The sequence below is a fragment of the Nicotiana tabacum genome, chromosome 11 (assembly GCF_000715075.1).
Source record: "Nicotiana tabacum cultivar K326 chromosome 11, ASM71507v2, whole genome shotgun sequence".
Lineage (NCBI taxonomy): Eukaryota > Viridiplantae > Streptophyta > Magnoliopsida > Solanales > Solanaceae > Nicotiana > Nicotiana tabacum.
The window spans coordinates 175,818,258-175,840,682 of NC_134090.1; the positions used below are offsets into that span (position 1 = coordinate 175,818,258).

Below are 22,425 nucleotides of genomic sequence, written 5' to 3' on the forward strand. Positions count from 1 at the left end.
TTCGCTGAAATTTAAAATCTTCAAACATAGAATCTAATACTGAATGCTAAATATATACATATTTACTAGGTACATTCTTGTATTTCATTATTCGTGTAAATTAAAAATCGGTCCAAATTGTTGAATACTATAAAATTGTTGACACTACATTTATTCATTTAAGAAATAAAATTAGCAATTTATTTGATAGGGTTATATTCAATCAGTTCAATTAGCTCTAAAAGTTAACTTTTTTTATATGTTAAATACCGAGAAACCCATCAATTAGAATAGAGGGATTAAATGCCTAAAAATGAAGATGATAGGTGTAAGTATTTTCTGAATTATCTCTACTCCATCTGTTATATTTTACGCACTTATTATTTAATGATTTAAAAAAGAATGCTATTTTTTATACTTAAAAATACTTTAGTGTTAAAACGTCATGTTATTTTAATAATATTATTTTATAGTTACAAAAATATTATAATAATACTTAAAATTATAAAAAAAAATCTTATTTATGGCTGAAATGTTTTGCTAATTTCCGCCCCTTTTTTGTGTGCGTGTCGTATGTTATAAGTAGAGATTATGTGATGGAAGAATGAGGAATATAGGTGGGGAACATGAGTGGAGAGAGTGGGGGAAGTGGGAAGTGAGTGTGAAAAGTGGGAATAAATTCAAACATGGTCAAAAATTAGGTGATCATAATAGCCGGTCGGATTCATTATTTACCTTTTCTAGTGGGTATATATAAGTTATGCATTGATTACATATAATTATAAATAAATTATATATAAATTATACACATGTTATATATTCACCGATTATATTTAGTTTAATCGATTTGGTAGATAACTATTTAGGTTAATTATCAGTGAAAAAAATTAAAGAAATTACTGATTTGGCCATTTTTTCAAACCGAGTTGAAAAGGTCCAGACAATTTAATAGCCATATAAGAGAAGTTTTCTCTTGACCAAAAAAAAAAAAAATTCTCCATTTTCGCAATAAAGTCGCAGAAACCAGACACGTGGCATCCTCTTTGGCTTCCACCAAACAAGTTTACACGACAACACAACAACTAAAATAGGGGACAAACAAAAAGGAAAATATACTACAGAAAAAATCACCGTACCGTCTAAAGCAAAGAAAAAGCAAATTGCAAAATTAGAAGAAGAAGCAATATGGCTAATAACTTGAAACTTGCTTTCACTATGTCCAACTCCATTAATTCTGCTCGAGTTTTAGTCCCTGCTACTAGTTTTTCTGTTTCTAGAGGCTTTGTTACTGCCACAAGACCTTCTGAAATAGTAAGTTTCAATTTTCCCATTTTAGTTTTTAGAATTTGGAAAGAACAATTAGTGTTCGGATCAGTTTGTGAGTATTTAGATTATTTTTTGTGAGTATGTGTTACGTACTATTTCCTAATATGCATCAAGTAATTTTGTTCACCAAGACCTAGGATAGATTAAAAAGACTCGGACTATCCAAGATTCGACGAGTGAATAGAAAGTTGGATCTACATTGAATCTTATCCGAATTATCTGTCCATCCTCTTGAGGAGGAGTTTGGTTTCAAACTCCGATTCAAACAGGGGGAGTACGCTATGTTAATGTGTCTTGGATGATTCACATCTCAGGATCAGGATCAGGCGCTGACGAGCACATTGAACTATCCATGTGACAGAGAGCCCTCGCAGCTCTTTACTATTGAGACATAACCCTCTCTACTATTGAGCTAATAGCCCGTCATGCGAGCCTCCGATCAAGGCTCGCTATGTTAAAAGCGAGAGAGCGCCCTAATAAGTGCGACCGAGGCCCTGAAAAATTGAGCTGCAAAACTAAAATTTAGGACGCATGGGATGATCCACATCTCAGGGTCAGGCGCTGATGAGCACATTGAACTATCTATGGGGTTGAGAAGCCTCACAGCCAAGGCTAGGGGTGTTCAAAACCGATCTGAAACCGAAAACCGATCCGAACCGAAGCTTAATGGCTTACTGGTAACGGGTTAACGGGTTAATAGACGGGGAACAGATTGAATTTTTTTATTAACGACTTATCGATTTAGGGGTGAATTATTCAATTTTCTTAACGGATAATCCGTTAGCCCGTTAGCCCGTTAAGAAAGGTCAGGGAAAATGTGAAAAGTATGAACTGCATGAAGATGTTTTTTTTAGATTCCGATATGTTCTTTTGTGCACTGCGTAATATTATATTCTTCAATTGCTTATTAATTTGGAATTATGAATTCACAAATAGGAAATTTTATCTGAACTTGTGGTCTCTACTTTAACATTAAATTGTATTGTTTTAGTATATGCTCGTGATTATGGGGAAACAATAAGCTTCCACAACAAACAGAGAAGAACCATTTGATCTGTATGGATAAATTGTACTGTCTAGCTAACATGAAGTCCTAAATCTTGCCAATGATACCATCTACCTTCGAATTTATGCCCTTAAATTGCTGCAAATGCCCCAAAAAGGTTATCTTGCTACTATCTCCCATTCTACTGTCATTTTTCTGTAGCGTACAATATAGGTTGAATTAGGCTGTAAACCGCCCGATAAGAGGTAAACCGATACCAATCCACCCGATATCTTATCGGATGGCTAGCGGATTAATACATTTAAAAGCCGATAACCGTTAAGCCAAACTGTTAAGAGTAAATAACCGCTCAATCCGCCCGAAGCAGCCCTAGCCAAGGCACATCAATGCACTTATCAGGGCGCTCTCTACCACTGAGCTAATAGCCTGTCCCGCGAGCCTTCCACCAGGGGCTCGCTATGCCAAAAGCGAAAGAAATTCCATCCCTCTCTTTCCTTTTTTTTACTAGTATTTAGGTCTTGAATTCACCTAATTCATTGACCACTGGAGCACACCATTGAATATATACATAGAATTTTCTTCTTAATAGGTACATGTTTATTTTACTCTTAAAGTGATGATTTGTTTGTATTGTTCTGAACATTTTTTTGTACTTCCTTTCTCTTTTGGAAAATATATAAATTTTACAGGCAAAAGTTGATAAAGAGACGGCCCAAAAGATCAAAGAAGCAGCAGTAGCAGTGAAGGAAGGTGCTAAAGAAGTAAAGAGCGTTGGTGAAACTGTCAAAGAGACTGTCTCTTCTAGTGCTGGAGATGTAATTCCATTTATTATTTACAATTTGTTTTTTTTCCGACTTTAATTTTTCCAAATTTAATCAGACCTATAATGTTTCTTTCATGTTTAATTATTTTGTAGGGTAAAAAATTGAATTATTAATTACATAAGAATCAGTTCCTGAGGAAAATATGTTTCAAATATTTAAACCAACAAAATATGAAAAAAATTAAAAAAAATATTTTTCAGAAAATATTTTCCATCGTACCAAACACAACATATAAGTAGGTAATTATAATTCGAACGAAATAAGTAACACTTGGTTGAAGTTGTCAATAGGCCATCATATTTTTTAATGGCCCACATATCATATATTAAACTGATAATAAGAACAGATACTAGTCAAATATTGTAATGCTATTATTTCATGCCAGCATTTTATTATCTTAATATATACTTGACAACTTATTATGATTCTTAATTTATTTTGATTAGGTAATTTCAGAGATGGGAAAGAAGGTCTTGGACAAGGCAACAGAGAACGAAGAGGAAGAAAAGGGTACATGGGAAACAGTCAAGGAAAAAGTCATTGGCAAAAAGTGACTACAAAATTAATAGGCATTTGGTTTTTCACAATTTTGAATGTCTTGAATTCCATTTTATCAAAATATTTTACCTGTTTATTTTATCAGATTTTTGTTGGTATATTGTAGTAGTAGTAGTAGTGATCAGGTTGGAACTCTTTCTATATTTCATGAATTTTGGTACATCTAATTTTGTTGGATATATATTGTGTAAGCATTGGAATTCTCAGCCCATTGTTTGGATGGTTGTTACATATGGTACGGGGTTGATTGAAGTCTGAGATCAGCCCAAGATTAAGGCCGAGCAACTAGCTACTGCAGGATTGGATGTCTGTCTATGTCACCACCAGGAGCGGAGCTAGAGAGTCCGATGCGGGTTCGGTTGAACCCAGTAATTTTGGTTCGAACCTTGTATTTGTTAGAAAAAATTCATTAAATGTGTACAATTTATTAATGTAGAACCCAGTAACTTAATATGATTAGAATCTCGAACCCACAAACTTAAAATCCTGGCTCAATCTCTGGTCACCATGCACTCTCCTACTCCTATAAAGGCCGGCAGAAGGAATTATCTGCTCATCTTTCTTACGGCTTGTTACCGCAGTGCTCGTTCACCCCTTCGACTTCTTCCATTAAAAAAAAAGGTAATCTTTCTTTGGTAAATAGCGTTTTGAACTGAAGCGAAGGCATTATTGAAAGAAAGAAATGGAGGGTCGGTCAATTGCATTACGTAGGAGATGCAGGACTTGTCTTAACCGCAAGTGCATTTGATTCCATCCCAAATTCCACCAAATTTTGATTCCAAAGTGTGTATCTCTTCTTTACTTTTAAGTGACAAGGTGACAAAAGGTATACTTTCTTTTCTATGTCGTCGTCTCATCAATGAGCGTAGATTAATAGCCAAGCTTACTCTTTTGTGCTTGTCAATCTCTATCCCGTTCTTCAGGTATAGTTTTCTTTGATCACAGATCGACATGTGATCTGTCATTTCTTCCCCTTTCGTCATAAAGCGTGGTCTTACTCTGAGAAAAAAAATTCCTGTATTTAGGTCCCTACTAAGCTGAATTCGTAAATTATACAAAGGCTCTTTGAATATATTGTATTGTATTATTTTGATGAATATAATATTTGTATATATTGTATCATTTTTCGTCATTTTATGATGTCATTACGTACAATTTTAATAACATAACCTAATGAGTAGGAATTGATGAGAAAGCCCTACCAAACCGCAATAGGAAATGATGATAAAGCCCTACCAAACCGCGAACGCATACCGAAAGTAATTGAAGAAATATTAGAGTGATAGTGTGAAAACTAGTATAGAAAATATCACGTGAAAATTTATACTTGTATAGTAAAATGAATTGTTCTTAAAAATGTGTAACTTGTATAGAATAAGTTGTATTGTTAATGAAAGAATGTCAAATTACTTGAGACGTTCCATAAAGAAAAAGAATATCAAATAAATTAAACGGAGGAAATACTAAAGTTGAATAGTTGTAAGACTTGCTTAATAGATTAATTAATATATAGTTGATCACAAATGCAAATACTATATGATTAAGGGTGTGTTTGGTATGAATAAAAATATTTTTCGAAAAATAACTTTTAATTTTCTCATCTTTGGTTAGCTCAAATGTTTTAAACAATATTTTTTTTCATGATCTCATTTCCATCCAATTAGAGGAAATATTTTCCCTTGTCACGATCCAAATCGATAGGCCGCAACGAGCACCCGATGCCATACTCGGCCCGAGTGTACCACTCTGTAACTGTGAACTCTAGAGGGGTAACCCTTAACTTAGGCCGATGAGGTCATACTCTGAATCATCTTAAAATATCATCTCTCTCATTTAAGGGATAAACATACCCAAAAGCTCATATATATATGAGGCCGCCATGAACGTCTACTGATAGACCAAAATATACATAACTCGTCTACAAGCCTCTAGAGATAACTGAACTGTATCATGATCGGGACAAGGCCTCGACCTACCCATCAAACCTGTATATATAAAATAGTCTCCAAGGTAAAGACCTGGTAACTCCGAGAAAATGGAGCGTACGAACCAAGCTGATGTTTGACTCTGTCTACTGGGAAAATCTATCTAACTACCTATCAGGGAATGCAGGCATAAAATGCAGCATCCCCCAACAAAAGGGACGTCAGTACGAAATAGTGTACCGAGTATGTAAGGCAACAGAATAACTGAAAGCTGAAACTGAACTGATAATATAATAACTGAAAGTAACTGAGAGTCAAAGATAATCTGAAGATATGCTTACATGCTGATACTGACTCAACTCTCTCAATATAGTAAGTAAAATAGTTGACTGGCCCTATAAGGCTCAGTATATATATAACTGCTTTGCCGTAGTAGGCTCGCTCATAGGCGCTCAGCCGTACTAGGCTCTGTATCTCGATTATGATGGGCTCGCTCATAGGCACTCGGCCACAGTAGGCTCGGCATATAACTTACCATCTGATCATAGGTTGCCTAATAGGGGTCTGCCCATCGATTATAGCTCGATGGTAATGAAAATACTGTAATACTATATATATAGACTCTCTGCTCTCATAACTGGAAGAAGACAATACTCAATTGAATATGATAAGGGAGAATACTGTAATTTATGAGACTAGAAAAATGTACATAAATCCAGCAATATGAATTTCTCTTTATGCCTCGTTATCAAACTTGTGTAATTACGAGATCATGCCAAAATGGAGGAAGGGATTAGCCTTAACGTACCTGTATGATCTCTTCCTTATTACTCAACCAAGCTCAACATAACTTCTTGCATTTACAACAAGTGAAATGATATTGTCGTTGACATATAATGTCGTACCATCGTATTTGGCTAGTCGCATGACTTAAGAAAAATCGGGCAGCAACTCCCCTATTTTAATATATCCCAAAGACCACTAAGGGTCATCAATAGCCCAACAATAACAAATATAACCAACACTAGCAACAATAACAATATAACCCAATATGAGTTTCTCCAATTATCTTAATAATCATATTGAGCGGCAAGCTCGTTTTTTACTCATAACAAGATATAAACTGAATCCAACTCTTATTCCATAAATTAGTTTACATCCTTTAGAACATCATACTTATATGTACCATATTATTTCTAGTTTAAAACCTCCACAAAATGTCTTCCAAAACAGCCCCATACATCTAGCACCTTAATTTTTATCGTCAATCACTTGTTTTTCATCTTTTCTTCTTCAATAAATTTAATTAACACTTAGGAAAGCTTAACAACAGTAGCCATAACATTATCAAATTTTTTCTCATAATTTGCCGCCACGAACTATGTTTTTAACCACAAAACAGTCCAACCAAAAAGACAACCGTTCTCATGTTCCTTCAAGTGCATCTTATGGTTTTTCACTCAAACAACACAACCAACACAAGATTAACCTTAGGCACAATTAAGAAGATGTTATACATACCTTGGACAGCAGCTACAACTCGAAACTCCATCCCAACTTAGCTCACAATAGCCCTCAATCACACCACAACATCATAGAAGTATTCTCTTGTAGGCTTTAACACCTTTGATGAGAATTTGCGTTGATTTCTCTTGAGTTTAGTTCTTGGAACCTTGGACAAGTTCTTGGAGAATTTGAGAGTATTTTTCTGTAATTGATCTCTGGATATTGACGAAATATAATGGATATAGACAACTTATAAGCCCACCGCCTAAATTCTCCAAGCAGGTCGGTAAGCTGCCTACTTGGCAGCTTGAGCAGTGCCACTTCGTATACTTGTATCTCTCTACTCCGATATTGTATTGACAAACGGTTTGAAGCATTGAAAACTAGACACATAGAGATTTAATTCAATATAAAGATATCCATGTAATTCTCAATATATTGGGAGAAAATTGCATCGCAACTTGGCCTATAAACCTGCCAGTTTCTCCGAAGTGCGGCAACATCACTTGGTGACCCTTAATTTAAAAATCTATATTTCTCTATCTCGATGTCGTATGAATAAATGGGTTTGTCCATTGGAAACTAGGTTCCAAGACCTTTATTTTGGTATGATATATGTCCCAAAATGACATCATAAATCTTACGAATTTAATTTCTCAAAACGGCTCGTTACAAGGCAAATCTTAACTCGATTTTTCCGTAAGTTAAATCCAATTTTTCCAAAACATTATATTTTATGTCCAAACATCATATATATTAATATTATGGCTTTACACTCATTCAATCATGATTAACAAGTCTCATATTCATTATACGTCACCTTAGAACGCAGTGTAATACCAAAAACTTTCGACAAAACTTATCTTCTTCAATTCGTTTAGCTTCTAAGCCTTCCAGCCATCTTGGTACTTTTTATTCATGATCTTAAATATTATTAACTTCCATGATAACATGATTAACTTACTTTATAAATTTTTCAAAGATGATTTCATTTCTGAGCTTACATCAATTGACTTACGACGTACTCCTAAGTACGAAAACATGGGGTGTAACATCCCTGTCAAAATAAGGGAAAATATTTTTCAAAACGTTTTTTCAACCTTCTCCACTCTATTTTCCATCTCACCCACCCATCGCCCACCCTATCTATCCCACCCCCAAACTACCCCCAACCTCGCCCACCACCCACCCTAAATAGAACTATTATTATGAGTACTTTCTTTTCATGTTGTAGATAGAGTATTTTTTTTTTATTTCAGCAAAATATGATGTATTAAAAGTATTTTCTTTCGTTTCAACAAATTAAGTATTTTCTTTTCTTGAAATAGAAAAAGTATTTTATTTCGTTTCAACAAAAAAAGTACTTTCTTTTCATGACGTAGAAAAAATTAAGAAAAAGTATTTTCTTTTATTTCAACAAACTAAGTATTTTCTTTTCCTGATCTAGAAAAAATATTTTCTTTCACTTCAACAAAATGAGTATTTTTTTTGATGATATAGAGAAAGCATTTTCTTTCATTCAATAAAATGAGTAATTTCTTTTCATGTTGTAGAAACGATACTTTCTTTATCAACAAAATAAAGTATTTCCTTTTAAGCTATCAAGTTCAAATTTCAACGTTGTTCTTGTGTGAAAAGCAAAGTAGCAACGCATTAGTTCCTTTGGGTTTGTGTGAACTTTGAAAAGAATAATTAAATTCTTGAAGAAAATAGCATCCGGGTGATGGGGAAGTAGTACAAGAAATATGAGAATTTTGGAACAAGCGGATTGAGGAGAGTAACAGAAAAAATTATTTTCCTATAAATATTTATATTCTCTAACTAAAAACTAGAAAATATTTCGGAAAAAAATTTTCACTCACCAACCAAACAAGAGAAAATAAGTGATTTAGCCACTCATTTTTCGGAAAAATATTTTCTAGGAAAACATTTTTCGGGAAAATATTTTCTAGGAAAACATTTTTCATGGAAAATGTTTTCTGTCATACCAAACACACCTTTACTTTATTTTCTTCAAACACTTTCTAAGGGCTAAAAAGACTTAAATTTGTTAAAGCACGTCATCAAATTATTAGTGCCGGAACAAAAATTTTACGTGCAAATAGTTAATACTCAAATGATTTTAATGATAATTAAATATTAACTTCGAATTTCAACCACCAAACAAAAATTTAAAACTTTTAAAATTAAAGAATTGTGGTGGTTTTTGTGAAAAGAAGAAGAAATGGAAAAAAAGGAGCTGAATGGTATTTAGTCCATAAAATTTTCATTAAACTTAAAAGCGTCTGTTGACAAAAAATAAATAGAGAAATTTTCACAAACCACTATTGTTTAGTGATTATTAGCTAGTTGTAGCTATCATTTACTATATTACTTCCTATAACTATGTTTTCAGGTTTTTAGAGTGTATTCGATGTATTTAAGTTGTTGTGTCCATAAATACAGTAGCATTTCTCTGCGTGAAATAGGGGATTATAGCTAGACAGATTATTGTATTCGACTGTATTCACGGCGTGAAACAGGGGATTACAGCTAGACAAATTATTGTATTCGACTGTATTCACGATATGTATTTGCAAATACAGTAACGTAGCAATTCATGGTCTATTCAACTATTTTTAAACGGAAAGTGAATCAATTAACATAATAGACTCCTAATATAACTCAACTCAATTATAACATACAAAATTTGTATTTTCAGTTATAAAAAAGATTCTCAATCTAAAAACACCCCAAAAACATAGCAATCTTCAGAGAAATTATATAATTATATTGAATACAGTTAAATACATAAAAATACATTGAATACATGAAGTATAGCAGGTCATCTATAGTGCAAAAACATATGAATACATACTGCAGATACATTTGAATACATATATACATCTGAATACATAAGTTATATTAATTAAAAAATATATATATGAATACATTCATGGAATATAGCGAGACAGTGAATACAATGAAATACATGAAATACAGCGGGATACATTGAAATACAATGGAAAAAAAGACAATGAATACAATGAAATACATAGAATACAGCGAGATACATTGAAATACAATGAAAAAAAGGTAACAGGCTCTTCAAGTTGCTCCGCCCCAAACTCCGTCGTCTTTGTTCAAGAACAACCCTAATGTCGTCTCGTCAAGAGGGCCGCGATTCTGACTCGAAACTCACGAATTTTGGCGCAAAAATGAAAGAAATTCCTTATTTTCAATAGCACATTGTCTTCTTTTATTAGTAATTGCGAATTTGGTAGATGAAGAAAAATAGCAATGGAGGTGGTGAGAGGCAAGAGTTGCAGTGGCCATGTCCAGATTTCATTGCAAAGCAACGACCATCAGAATGGGGTGGATCTTTCTCTTTAGGGCTTGATTTCGACATTGATTCAGAGCCCTAGCCCATTGACAATGAAAATTTCGCGAGACAATGGAGATGAATCAGTGGAGAATAGTGGTTGTATTCATGGAGAAAGACTGGAGTTGAGAGAGAGAGGGGGTGGAGAAGAATCTAAAAGAATGAGAGAGAAAAATAATACAAAGAGTATTTTATGGCTTAAGGGTAGAAGGTAATCATAAATAGATATTTGGCTATAAAAATTAAAAGGTAGCTATGAAATATAATTTTTTAAAAGGGTATTTATTTAAAATAAATAAGGTATCAATCTCTGCTATAAGAAGTAAAAATTCCAAATAAATACCAGTTCCATAGAGGGACAATCAATGTAAAAGTTTAAAAGTAAACAGTTAATCCAACCAACTATTTGTGCAAAGATCTCACAAATGTACCCTTTATCTTGTGTGCGAAGTGCACAAACAGCCATTTGGACTGTTATTTACAAATTAGCGATTATTTATTTGTCCTAAAGTTTTGAAATTAAAATCTTAAATTTAGGACAATTCAGAATATTTTTGTCTCGAAAAATCAAAATTCAGAATGCATTGGCTAATTCCTAAATAGTTTCTCTTTAGAGTGGCTACCTGGTGTCATTTCTACCAAGAGGATAAACCAATCAAATCTGACACAATTAAGAAGAATTAACCCAGATAGCCGCTCATCCAATAGCCGGTGAAAGTATAATATATGCATAATTTATATATTATATTTTTATAATTATGTATAATCAATGTATAAACTTTGTATATAACTAGAAAAAGTAAACAATAAATTTGGATGGCTATTTGTGTAAAGATCATTTTCTTCAGGAGGCTAAAAGCCCATTAGAATACGGGCACGACAGTTGACGAAATGCACAAAATCTAAACCCCGTCCAAAAGCAAATGGGCCCAAAGTTAAAAGGTATAAATAACAATGCACCCTCCTCTGAAAGGAAGAATTCAAAATTTGAATTTGAAATCAGATCGCAAAGAGAGAGAGAGAATGGCATCGAAATTTGATATGAAGGGTTTCTATAGGCAAAAGAAGAATAAGAATGGCGGAATCACTAAGCCAACAAATTCAAAATCACCATTTGCTATTACTACGAAGAGATCTATAACACCAAAGCAAGCGGCTGCTATCGGCTCTGAATTTACCCACTCTCCAGCCCTAAATGTCTACGGCTCTCCCAATTTGCAAGGTAAGCATTTTCCTTTGATAATCCATTTAAATTATTTTCCAGTGTTTGATTGAGTGTAAAGTAAGTTACAGATCAGTTATCGTAAGAATTTATGTGATCAGTGGTTGGCGTACGCAGAATTTTTATGTCACATTTAGAAGAGTAAACAGATGATTTACGTTGCAAAAAAAAAAAAAGTAGATCATATCAGCTACACTATTCAAGTAGTACTATTTTTGAACTGTATTCAATAATACCTCATAATTATAAAGGGAATTAAGTTATCAGTAGAATACTTGGTTTGGTGGTGTAGCTGGTTTGAAATCTTTTGGAGGTCACGAGTTCAAAACTTCCCTACTACCTAATGTTTTTAAACAGCTGAAGCTCAAAAACTTAAAAAAAGAGAGAAGAAAATCCATTTGGTATTGGGGCTCGAACCTAAAATCTGTAAGTGAAGCTTCTAATCGGCGGACCAAGTAGTGCAGGTTTAGCAAGTAGTGTCACTTTATATTCTTTATACTCCTTTTTTTCTTGGCATATCATTTATATGTGTATTCGGTAAACTTTTCCGGCAAAGCGATGTGACGGTGACCCTGCTTGGCCCAACATAGATCCGCCCATGTGATACAGTTTGACTGTGCACAAAATTTAAAAAATAATGAAGATTTTTGAGACTTGTGGTCTTAAAACACGTCATAACATTTCGGTGGCAATAAAAGCTTCTCGCTAAGGGTAAAATAAGGTGAAAAGTTAATTTTTTCCAAATAGAAATGTGTCATTCTTTTTAGAATGGATTAAGAAGGAAATAGTGTCATATAAAGTGGAATATATGAAGCATATGATAGTCTGCTGATGCTTTTTCAGACAGTTGTTTTTCTTCGTAGCTAATACACCTAATACTACAATTTCCCTCGCCCCTTATCGTTTTGTATTGACGTTGTGTAATTAGTACGATATATTCTTGGCCCTAATGTTTATTCCCCTTGTTGTTCATGATTAGATTGAAACACCTGAAACTTGTTTAGTTTGGTCTTACAATAATTCGCCTTTTTTACAAGTTGTTTTTGGTTTGAAATGCCAAATCTATTGTTTGTTACTCCATTGTTGATGGCATTTCAAATGATACATGTGGAGTATTAGTTATTGACCATATGAAGCAAATCCTAGTACTCCCTCTGTTAAATTATATGGCACAATTTGACTGGAACAGAGTTAAATAAGAAGAAAGACTTTTTAACACGCTTGATGTGTAACTATAGACCTGTGCGTTAATTTTGTTTATTACGTTATGCTCAAAGTATACTAAATAGAATTACTCTGCACAAATTTCTGATCTAGATAATCAGCAATAAGAAGAAAACAAGATAAGACACTTTCAGTTAATACAAAGACATATGATATAATCAATTTATACACGGTATCAGTTAATCAATGCTAATCGACATGCATATATAGTTATATTTTATTTAGAAATGATCATTAGTGATATATATTCATATTACATTTGAACAACATTTTCTGAAGCGTTGTGAAATTGAAAAGCCGAATACACATTAAAGAGGCTTAGTTTATTAGCACTTTGTGAGTTGTGAAAGAAAAATCATAGACGATTAGTCATTAGTCAATTTTTAAGTTCTTATCCATTGGGTTTTTTATCCTTTGACTATTCTTGCATTGATATTTCTCAAATGATGGACGGAGGGATAAGTAATAAGACCATACCATTTGCTATCAGATACATGCTGTGCAGGATCACTGATCCTCATACTTCCTCATCCTGCTTAATCAATGAACCAAACGTTCACTAAATGACTGTATACATATTCTACGATGTGAAATTATAAGTGATAAACATGCACATTTGTTTGGAGATGATGTTGTTTACCTCATTCATGAACTATTCTCTTGTTGACAATGGATTACATAAGGTAGAGGGTAAAAATTTGCAAGAATGGAGTAAGAGAACCCAGGGTACTTACTTTTTTTCTGCTCCTGATTTGTTTGTGGTATAAATGAGTTGCGAACAAGGCTGCTGAAATTAGCTTTTCGATGAGTTGTCTATATAGAAAGAGAATAGACAAACTTGCTGCTATTCAAGTTGAACACAGATGCTCCATGAAAATCATCAACATAGCCAAGTAAAAATGCTTGTAGTACTATTCTTGATTGTGCTGGTGAATTATCACTAAAATGCAACCTCCCTTAGAAAATTTCTGATAAGTAGTGTGATTGAAAGTCTTCTTTGTATGGTGTTATCAGGGATTGTAGCTTGCGGAATTTTTATGTGTCACTGGTTGGTATTTAAAATAAGGAAATACTCACAATCTTTGGAATCTGCCGACAACTTTTCACTTATTTCAGAACTGGACATATTAAGAATATAACAAGCTTCTGATTATTATGTCTTCTATTCTCCATCTCTTTTTTTTCTTCTTGTATTACCTATTCTTATATCAAAATTTTCAGATGATTATGACGGGAAGGAGGAATTGTTAAGGCAATTTGACTTGAATATGGCTTATGGACCATGTCTTGGATTGAGCAGATTGGACAGATGGGAGCGTGCTAAGAATCTCGGTTTAAACCCTCCAAGAGATGTGGAGCCCCTCTTGAGATCTAGCAAGGTTCGGAATGAATCTCTGTGGGATGGACGCGTTTAACTTTGTTTAATCTTTTGATTATCATCCAGTAACTCTTCTTTTACTTAGTTTTCCTTTCCTGTTTGGGGTGGGGTGGGGTGAGTCTTGTTCTAGGTAGAAAAGCTACAGCATCTAGCTGTATGGTAGTTTCTTTTCGAATGTTTCATACACTTTATTTCTAATATAAGTTTCTTTAAAGTTTGTTGTTTCTTGTTTGGATATTTTCATCTGAGTTCTGTATACCAAATGACATCTTAACTGATGTAGAGAAACAAGAAGCTCTTACTTGGCTTAGCAAATGTTGAAGAAGTGTTCTATTGCACTTCGCAATGTATCTGTTCTTCGGTTAAAAAAAGGGCACGCGCCCGCGTCTCTAAAAGCTCATTTAACACGACTACCTTGTTTTCGCCATTCATTATGCTCTCTTATATGTTGTTCTATATCTTCATGAATCTAGGAACATTTGCTTGTACTTTAATATTTGGTCTATGTACTGGAATTGAGAATATCAGTTACAATACCTATTATCCAAAGAGGAATCCTTCCAGCAGTATCGGCCATTGTTGGCTAATCCTAATCCTAGATAAATATCTCATCTTCTTTGAGCTATGAGATGGCATTGGTTGAGGTATGAGATTGTTTTTGCCAAACCTGCTCGAGTCTGCCTTGTGTTGTAATTAGCAAAACGGAGTAATGGACGTATTTATACATTTGGAGTTCAAGGACAAATGTACCATTTCATAAATAATTTGATCCCAACTCACCAAAAAGGTTAAAACTTACAGCTATATTTCTTTGGCAGTGAAAATGAATTGAGAAATCGAATGGCATGTTCAAATAAGTTGAATGAAAATATTGTGAAATGTTTGATGGACATAATAAAAACAATAATCCATACTCTATGTTTTTGAAGTCTTTTATAAACATTTCTAATCATCTGATTTTTACTAAGGGTGTTAAACGGACTGGGTTAGCCCGGTTCCGGACCGGCCCAGACCGATTAAAACTCGAATCTGCCCAGACCGGTAGAAGGGGTCTGGGTTGGGCTGGGTTAAGGGTGACTGGCGGATTGCACCGTTTACCTTCGAAATAGCGGTTACCCGGACCGGTCTAACTCGGTCAATGAACAATGTTGTTAAACCGGTTAACCGGCCCAGATCTAACCGTTGGCAACGACCCAACAGCTGAATTGCACAAATAGCCCAATTTTGGATTTTTTTTTAAAAATTAACTCCCCTTTGAAAAACTATAAATACCCCCTCCCTCTTTCTCATTTCTTCACTCATCTCTCAATTCTCATATTCTCTTATTCTTCAATCTTCATTCTTCACTTATTAAAGTGCAATCAACTATTTGACTCTTTTTTTTTTTGGAATTTAATTTATCGTAGTATTTATTATTTGAAGTTTGAACAATTGAACTTCAAAATTGGAACAATTGACGTTTCTTCGTGGTAATATTGGAGTTGCGAAATCATCAAGTGCTCAATTTATTGCTGAATTTGGTGCACTCCCTCAAACTCTTTATCTTATTTACTATTTTATTTGCATATTTATTTGTTGCTAGTAGTTAAATTTTTACAATATGTTTAATACTGCAAAAAGAGTTTGTAAAAAGGTTACTAATCGGGGAAATAAAAAAAGAGGTAGTACTTCAGCTTCAGCATCTGGTAGTAATTTAAATACCTCTCAAAATATTCCTGAAACATTACCTGATGATAATATAGATTATGAACAATTGCATGAAGATTTTGGTATAGATGATAATGAATTAGAAATGGAAGATGAGATACCACTTACACCTAGTAGTGTTGGAGCTGCTAGCAGGGGTGATGGTCGTGTTGCTAGTAGTAGATCACCTATGGCCCCGACTAGTAATCGTAAAAAAAGAAGTAAGGTTTGGAAATTTTTTGAGGAAATAGAAGGTACTGATAGAGTTAAATGCAAACTTTGTAATGATACTTTTAAACATAAGACTGGAGGACAATTAGGGGGTACTGAGACACTTAGTAGACATATGAGAATTGAGCATCCTATAAAATGGGGATATGATGGAGATGAAAATCAATCATCTCTAGACCCTACTAGTTGATGTCTTGTGAAATATGATAAAATGAAGGATCATGAGGAGTTAGCAAAAATGATTGCTTTGGGTTGTCTACCTTTTGCTTCTTCATCATATCTTATTATGTATATTCAAAGGATTTACAATCCTTTATTTAAAGGTATCCCTAGAAGTACTTGTAGATCTGATATCTTAAGTCTTCATGGACAATATCAAACATACATACGTAATTTGTTTAACCACCTTCCTTGTAGAGTTTCTCTAACTTCTGATATTGACTATGCTGTTAATGGAAATGATTATTTGACAATTACATATCATTGAATAGATGATTCTACTTGTATGCAAAGACGTATTATCGCTTTTAAATATGATGAAGATCAGAGTCATACTGCTGCGTTTATAAGTAGTACTATTTGTGAAGTTGTTGAATTTTATAATCTCAAGCAAAAAGTATTGTGTATGTCTTTTGATAATGCTTCTAACAATAATGCCGCAATTTCAATATTAAAACTGCATTTGCAACCACCTATTGGTGAAATTTTTCTTGTTAGGTGTGCATGTCATATTTATAATTTAATTGTTAAAAGTGGTCTTGATTTATTTCCAACTGAGATTACTCATGTTAGAAGAGCAGTTGGTGTTATTCAAGGAAATAATAGACAATCTAGAATAAAGGAATTTAAGAATAAGCGTGTCCAGTATAACCTTAAACCCAGATTCATGCCAGACGAAATTGTTACTAGATGGAATTATACATATATATTTTTAAAATATTGCTACAAATATAGATTCCCAATAACTGAAGTTGCTAACGCGCATTGTACTGATCCAAACCGTATGTTAACAACTACTACTTGGGAGGTCATTAATGATGTTGTTAAATTTTTACATAAATTTTATACAACTACTATTGAGTTTTTTGGAGCATATTACCCTACTGTTACTATGACTTTAGTACATATAGCTGAAATTTCTTTTCTACTCTTTGAATTTAAGAAGAAAGAAAAATATAGGGATGTTGTTGAAAAAATGCAAGCAAAATTCAAAAAATATTTCTTTCCAATTCCTCTGATTTACTTAATTAGTGTTATTTTAAATCCTTCTATAAGATGTGTGATTGTCACCAATTAATGAATGCTTTATATACTTATATGGAGATTGGACCAACTGAAACCCCATATTTATATAATTGTATGAACAAGCTAAATGAATATTTACAACAATTATATAATTATTATGCAAATGTAATTGATGATGTTGCTCATAGTGTAGACAATGTTAATCCCACTATGCACTGTACCACTTCTGCTACTGTGGATGATGAAGAAGGCCTTGATAGTTTTAATATTTTTTCTACATTTTCTAACACTCAAACCAGTAGCAGGAACATTGATGAACTTCAATTCTATTTGCAGAAGCAAAAAGAGCTCCACACAAAGGAATTCTCACCGTTGGGATGGTGACATGAGAATAGAAAGCAATTTCCTGTTCTTTTCGCCATGGCTCGGGACGTGCTGAATGTGTCAATTTCAACTGTTGCAACAGAGAGTGCATTTAGCCAAGCAAGACAACAACTTGGAGACACCCGTCACTCATTGGGAAACAATGCTTTGGAAGTTTTAGTATGTTTCAGAGGTTGGATTAGATCGGAGCGAAGAAATCAAGGATGTGAAGATGTTGATAGCCCAGAAGACGAGGAACTTGGAGATATATTAACACATGGTAACCCATCCGAAATTAATACTCTAGAAGAAGGTCACTCAGTTCATATTGATTATGAAAAACTTACTAAGGCAATGCAAAACCTTTGAATTTACTCTTTTTTGGTTAATTTACTTGTTGTTAAATGTAAACCTTTCAATTTGTAAGTTTGAATTTTGAAATAAAAATAGCACTTGCAATTTATAAGTGCAATTTTTCCCCATCTTCCTTGTATTCTTTATATAACTAACAATAGTTATACAAAATACAAAAAAAAAAAAAAAAAAAATACTAAACCCGGCCTGGCCCGGACCCCTCAACCCGTAACCCTTACGGTTCAAGTTTTACCTGGATGAACCCGAACCCGTTAAACCCGGTAAGCCTCAACTCGTAATCAGCCCGGACCATAATCCGTACGGGTACTAAAATTCCCTACCCAGCCCGGCCCGGCCCACCCATTAAACACCCATAATTTTTACATTACCCTCAAGTATTATACGGGTCTAGATCAAATGAATGTATAACTTATTCATAGTATCAGAAGTTGCAGGAATGTGGGCAGAGCAAGATGACAACAACTGTATGTCCCCTCCCGCTCCACATAATCGCATACATACAAAAAGTGATAGAAGTCAATTGGTAAGTTTCTTCGAGCCAAGAGCACTTTTTTTAAAAAATTATTTTTGTTTCAAAATTGAAGTGTTTGGCCAAGCTTTTAGAGTAAAAAAGTATTTTTGGGTAGAAGCAGAAACAGTTTTGAAGAAGAGAAAAAAGTAGATTCTCTCCGAAAGCACTTTTCTGAAAAGCACTTTTGAGAAGAAAAAAATACAGTTAGAAGTAGTTTTTAAAAACTTAGCCAAACACTAATTGCTACTCAAAAGTGTTTTTTAAGTAAATTAGCCAAATACAAACTGATTCTCACCAAAAGTACTTTTGAAAAAAAATACTTCTCAAATAAGCTGAATTTTGCAGCTTGGGCAAACAGGTTATAAAACTCACAAATATGTGGATGGCCTCCCAAAGCATAATCGGGAGAAAAAAAAATCAGAAATAGCCATATTAAAACTGATAATTCAAAAATAGCCACAATTTTAAAAGTAATCAAAATTTAGCCATTTTTTATGTAAAGATAAAATCTGAACAAAATTACTCTTAAAAATCCGGAAATATTTCAGCAAAATATGATGGAGTTCAATTTTTTTACATATGAGCTTCCAATATAATATGTTGGAATTTATAATGTAATGTAGTTTCATCATAATATGATGGAAGATTATATGCATGAGCTCCATAATCCCGCATATTATGCTGAAACTTTCCGTGTGCTGGAGTTTCAACATAATATGCTGAAAGTTTATACGCAGAAGCTCCATAATCCAGAATATTATGCTAAAATTTTCCGTGTTTCAGCAAAACATTGGTTATTTTTCAATAACTTTGCAAACGCTAACTATTTTTTAATGACCAGTCGAAAACTGGCTAGCCCGTGCTATTTTTAGCATAATCGTTAGAAGTGGTTCTTTTTCAAGTGGCACACTTTTAACTAGAACAAATCGTTAGAAAGTTTATGCATTTTGTGAATTAGTGATATTTATCATGGGTAGCAGTGTTGCCATTAAGAAACTTTAGACTCCTTTTTATTATCTCTGAAGTCGACTGTTTGAGATATTCATTGGGTTTTAGTCAATAGCGGACTCATGATTTTCACTAAAGAGAATTTAAAATTTTAAAACTTAAATACACAAAAAAGTCAAGAAAATTTAATACATAATATATAGTTGTCTCCATATGCTAGATAAAGTGGAGTCCGTTAACATCCATATATACATTAAAATATAATTTTTATCTGTGTGAATGCAAGATACTTTATAAATCGACTGCCATATATACATTAAAAAATAGTTTTTACCTAAATAATATAATTTTTTGATGGTGATTGAAGCTCTTTTCTCAGCTTAGAAGGATCACATAATACGAAATATATGGCTTGACACCTACCATTTATAGTATAGTCTTTTCGCAATAAATAGCTTCCATAAAAGTATTGTTTTTTTTTTAAGGCTAAAAGTAGTGCTTTAGAAAGTTGAAAGTAAGAAATACATAAGAAAAGTTAAAAGAGGAAGTCGACCTTTAAAATAAAAAATAAAAAATAAATAAATCATTAACTTTCATATATTATACTAGTATATGATCTTTGATGAAACCTTGAAAAACGTATCTTTTCTATCTAAACTAATAGGTCGGCTATCTTTTATTGTAGTTGTCAAATCACAAACATTAAGTATATACAAATAAAATATTGTCAATCAAAAGATTCACAACTAAAAAATAATCTGAACAAGTTACGAACTTCGCCGCTAATAATCTGTCGCGCTATACTATTTGTAGCTAACAAAATATTTTGATAATATATCGCTAATCCATCACTAAATTAAATAAAATTAGCGAAGAATTTTACAATTTTACCGTTTAATTATAAAATTTATTCGTCGTTAATTCTTGTTATTTAGTAGTGGGTGGCATATGAGAAAAAAGTAGGCACTAGAACTATGATGGGTGAATTCATTATTGTCCTATGCAATAGGAGGAAATATAATATGTTTACCTTGTTTATCCAACATATTGTTAAAAGTCTATTAGTTAAATGATAGCTAAAACACTTACAACCGTTTTATTCCTCCAAACACTCCAAATGTTCACCACAAAGTCAGGTGGTACAAATAATTTGAAACAGGAACAAGGATTTAATTGGTGGAGCTCATGATATTTTGTCATAACATTTTTTCCTAGTTAAGATATAAAGAATCTCAAGATTTTTAACTATAAGTATCTAATGTATTCCATTAGAAGCTTAGGATAAGATACTTCTTAAAAGGAAAAGAATATGAATAGGGAAAAGATGAAGCATATCCACGAACCCACCTTTCTTATTTACCTTTGTAAAAGTCATATAATTGAATTAATTATATAAATCTAATATATATGGATTAAATAAAGGAATTTTTACATTCCTATGCCATATAGAAACTATATTACCCTCAATGTTTAAAGTTTGATTTAATTACATTTAGTATACCTAATTACCAATTCTATATCATAATGTGTTTTAACTGTACATTAATTGTACCTTATATCACTCCTAAATTAAAGGTACCGTATATTCCTCTAAATCCCCACCTCCACGTTTCTCTCTCCCAACCCCACACTCTCACCCACATATCACCACACACCCACATTTCAAACCATTATTCCTTCTGCTAAAACCAGAAAAACAATTGAAACCATCTACCATTAACGTCCAAAATCAAGGTTTTTTTTCTACAACCAGTCAAAATTGAAGTCAAATCTTCAAAGTTCATACACAACAATACTTTTGATGGTTATGATTTCAGGTTCCTTTAGTAATATAAGAGGGAAGGAAAAGAGAGCAGCAATTCCACAATTGACAGCCATTAAAAAGCTTTGAAGCTTTGAATTCAAATTTAGGTTTTCAAAAATCATTATTTATTTGGATTGGGTGTTGTTGTAAATAATTGGGAGTATGGTTTGGAGTTTATATCTCAATTTTGAGGGGTTTTGGTGAAGATTAGACTTGGTTTTGGCTGAATTTCAGATTGAAACTCGAAGAAGAAGAAAAAGAAGAAGAAGACATGACATACATTATATTGCAGCAATTGTAGATAAATTTTAGAAAAATTGTAGAGTGTTGTTTATTTATTTTTGAGCTTTTGTGTTAAAAGTTTTGATGGGAGCTTGTTATTCCACTTCGTCTGTTTTGGAGCTAACTTTTGCAGAGGAGAAGATGTTTTTTAAGTTATATATATTGCTATACCTTTAAATTCAAGAAAGTATGATTGTATTGTATTTAAAGAGGCATGAATTTGTAGAATAGGTTGAATGTGAGGAATGAGTCAAATAAGACTCACAATGGCTTGTTTCTACATTTAATCTACGACAAAACTACATATAATTTGAAAAATTAATATGAAAATATAGAATTTCAATGTTTCTACAAATTATCTACAAAATATCTACAAACTGTGCATAACAGAATTAATCTTTATTTTCATGCATGTTCGTCTGGAACACTAAAGTTACTTGATATGCCAACATCTCCCGTTATAGAGGAATACAACTTATCTACAACTTTCATACATTATTTCTACCCAGTGAAATACAACTACAATAACATAAAACTTACATACAAAGTTTATACAATATATCTTTTGTATATTTTGTATCTGATTTATACTAACTAAAAATAATTTTCATACAGCTAATTATATATTATACAACTTATCTATAAATTATCTACAATTTTCATACATTATT

General features: G+C 33.0%; 2 protein-coding genes across 2 annotated transcripts; both read left to right on the top strand.

Annotated features, from left to right (window-relative positions):
- The first annotated feature begins 1,082 nt into the window (after nt 1–1,082).
- On the top strand, nt 1,083–4,149 carry LOC107782075 (uncharacterized). Its single transcript, XM_016602904.2, has 3 exons — nt 1,083–1,290; nt 3,001–3,126; nt 3,582–4,149. Exons 1-3 carry the CDS (start codon nt 1,165–1,167, stop codon nt 3,687–3,689), a joined length of 360 nt encoding a protein of 119 aa, XP_016458390.1. The 5' UTR covers nt 1,083–1,164; the 3' UTR covers nt 3,690–4,149.
- A 7,317-nt stretch (nt 4,150–11,466) lies between these two features.
- LOC107782073 (uncharacterized) lies at nt 11,467–14,535 on the top strand. The gene is made up of 2 exons (XM_016602902.2): nt 11,467–11,707; nt 14,153–14,535. The coding sequence occupies exons 1-2, from the start codon at nt 11,509–11,511 to the stop codon at nt 14,344–14,346; spliced, it is 393 nt and encodes a 130-aa protein (XP_016458388.1). The 5' UTR covers nt 11,467–11,508; the 3' UTR covers nt 14,347–14,535.
- Nucleotides 14,536–22,425: the final 7,890 nt, after the last annotated feature.

Bases quoted from the DNA above. Each gene is read 5' to 3' on its own strand.
- LOC107782073 (XM_016602902.2), top strand. From the start codon at position 11,509: ATGGCATCGAAATTTGATATGAAGGGTTTCTATAGGCAAAAGAAGAAT. The intron at 11,708-14,152 runs GTAAGCATTTTC...CAAAATTTTCAG, and splicing joins CGGCTCTCCCAATTTGCAAG to ATGATTATGACGGGAAGGAG.
- LOC107782075 (XM_016602904.2), top strand. From the start codon at position 1,165: ATGGCTAATAACTTGAAACTTGCTTTCACTATGTCCAACTCCATTAAT. The intron at 1,291-3,000 runs GTAAGTTTCAAT...TAAATTTTACAG, and splicing joins CCACAAGACCTTCTGAAATA to GCAAAAGTTGATAAAGAGAC. The intron at 3,127-3,581 runs GTAATTCCATTT...TATTTTGATTAG, and splicing joins TCTCTTCTAGTGCTGGAGAT to GTAATTTCAGAGATGGGAAA.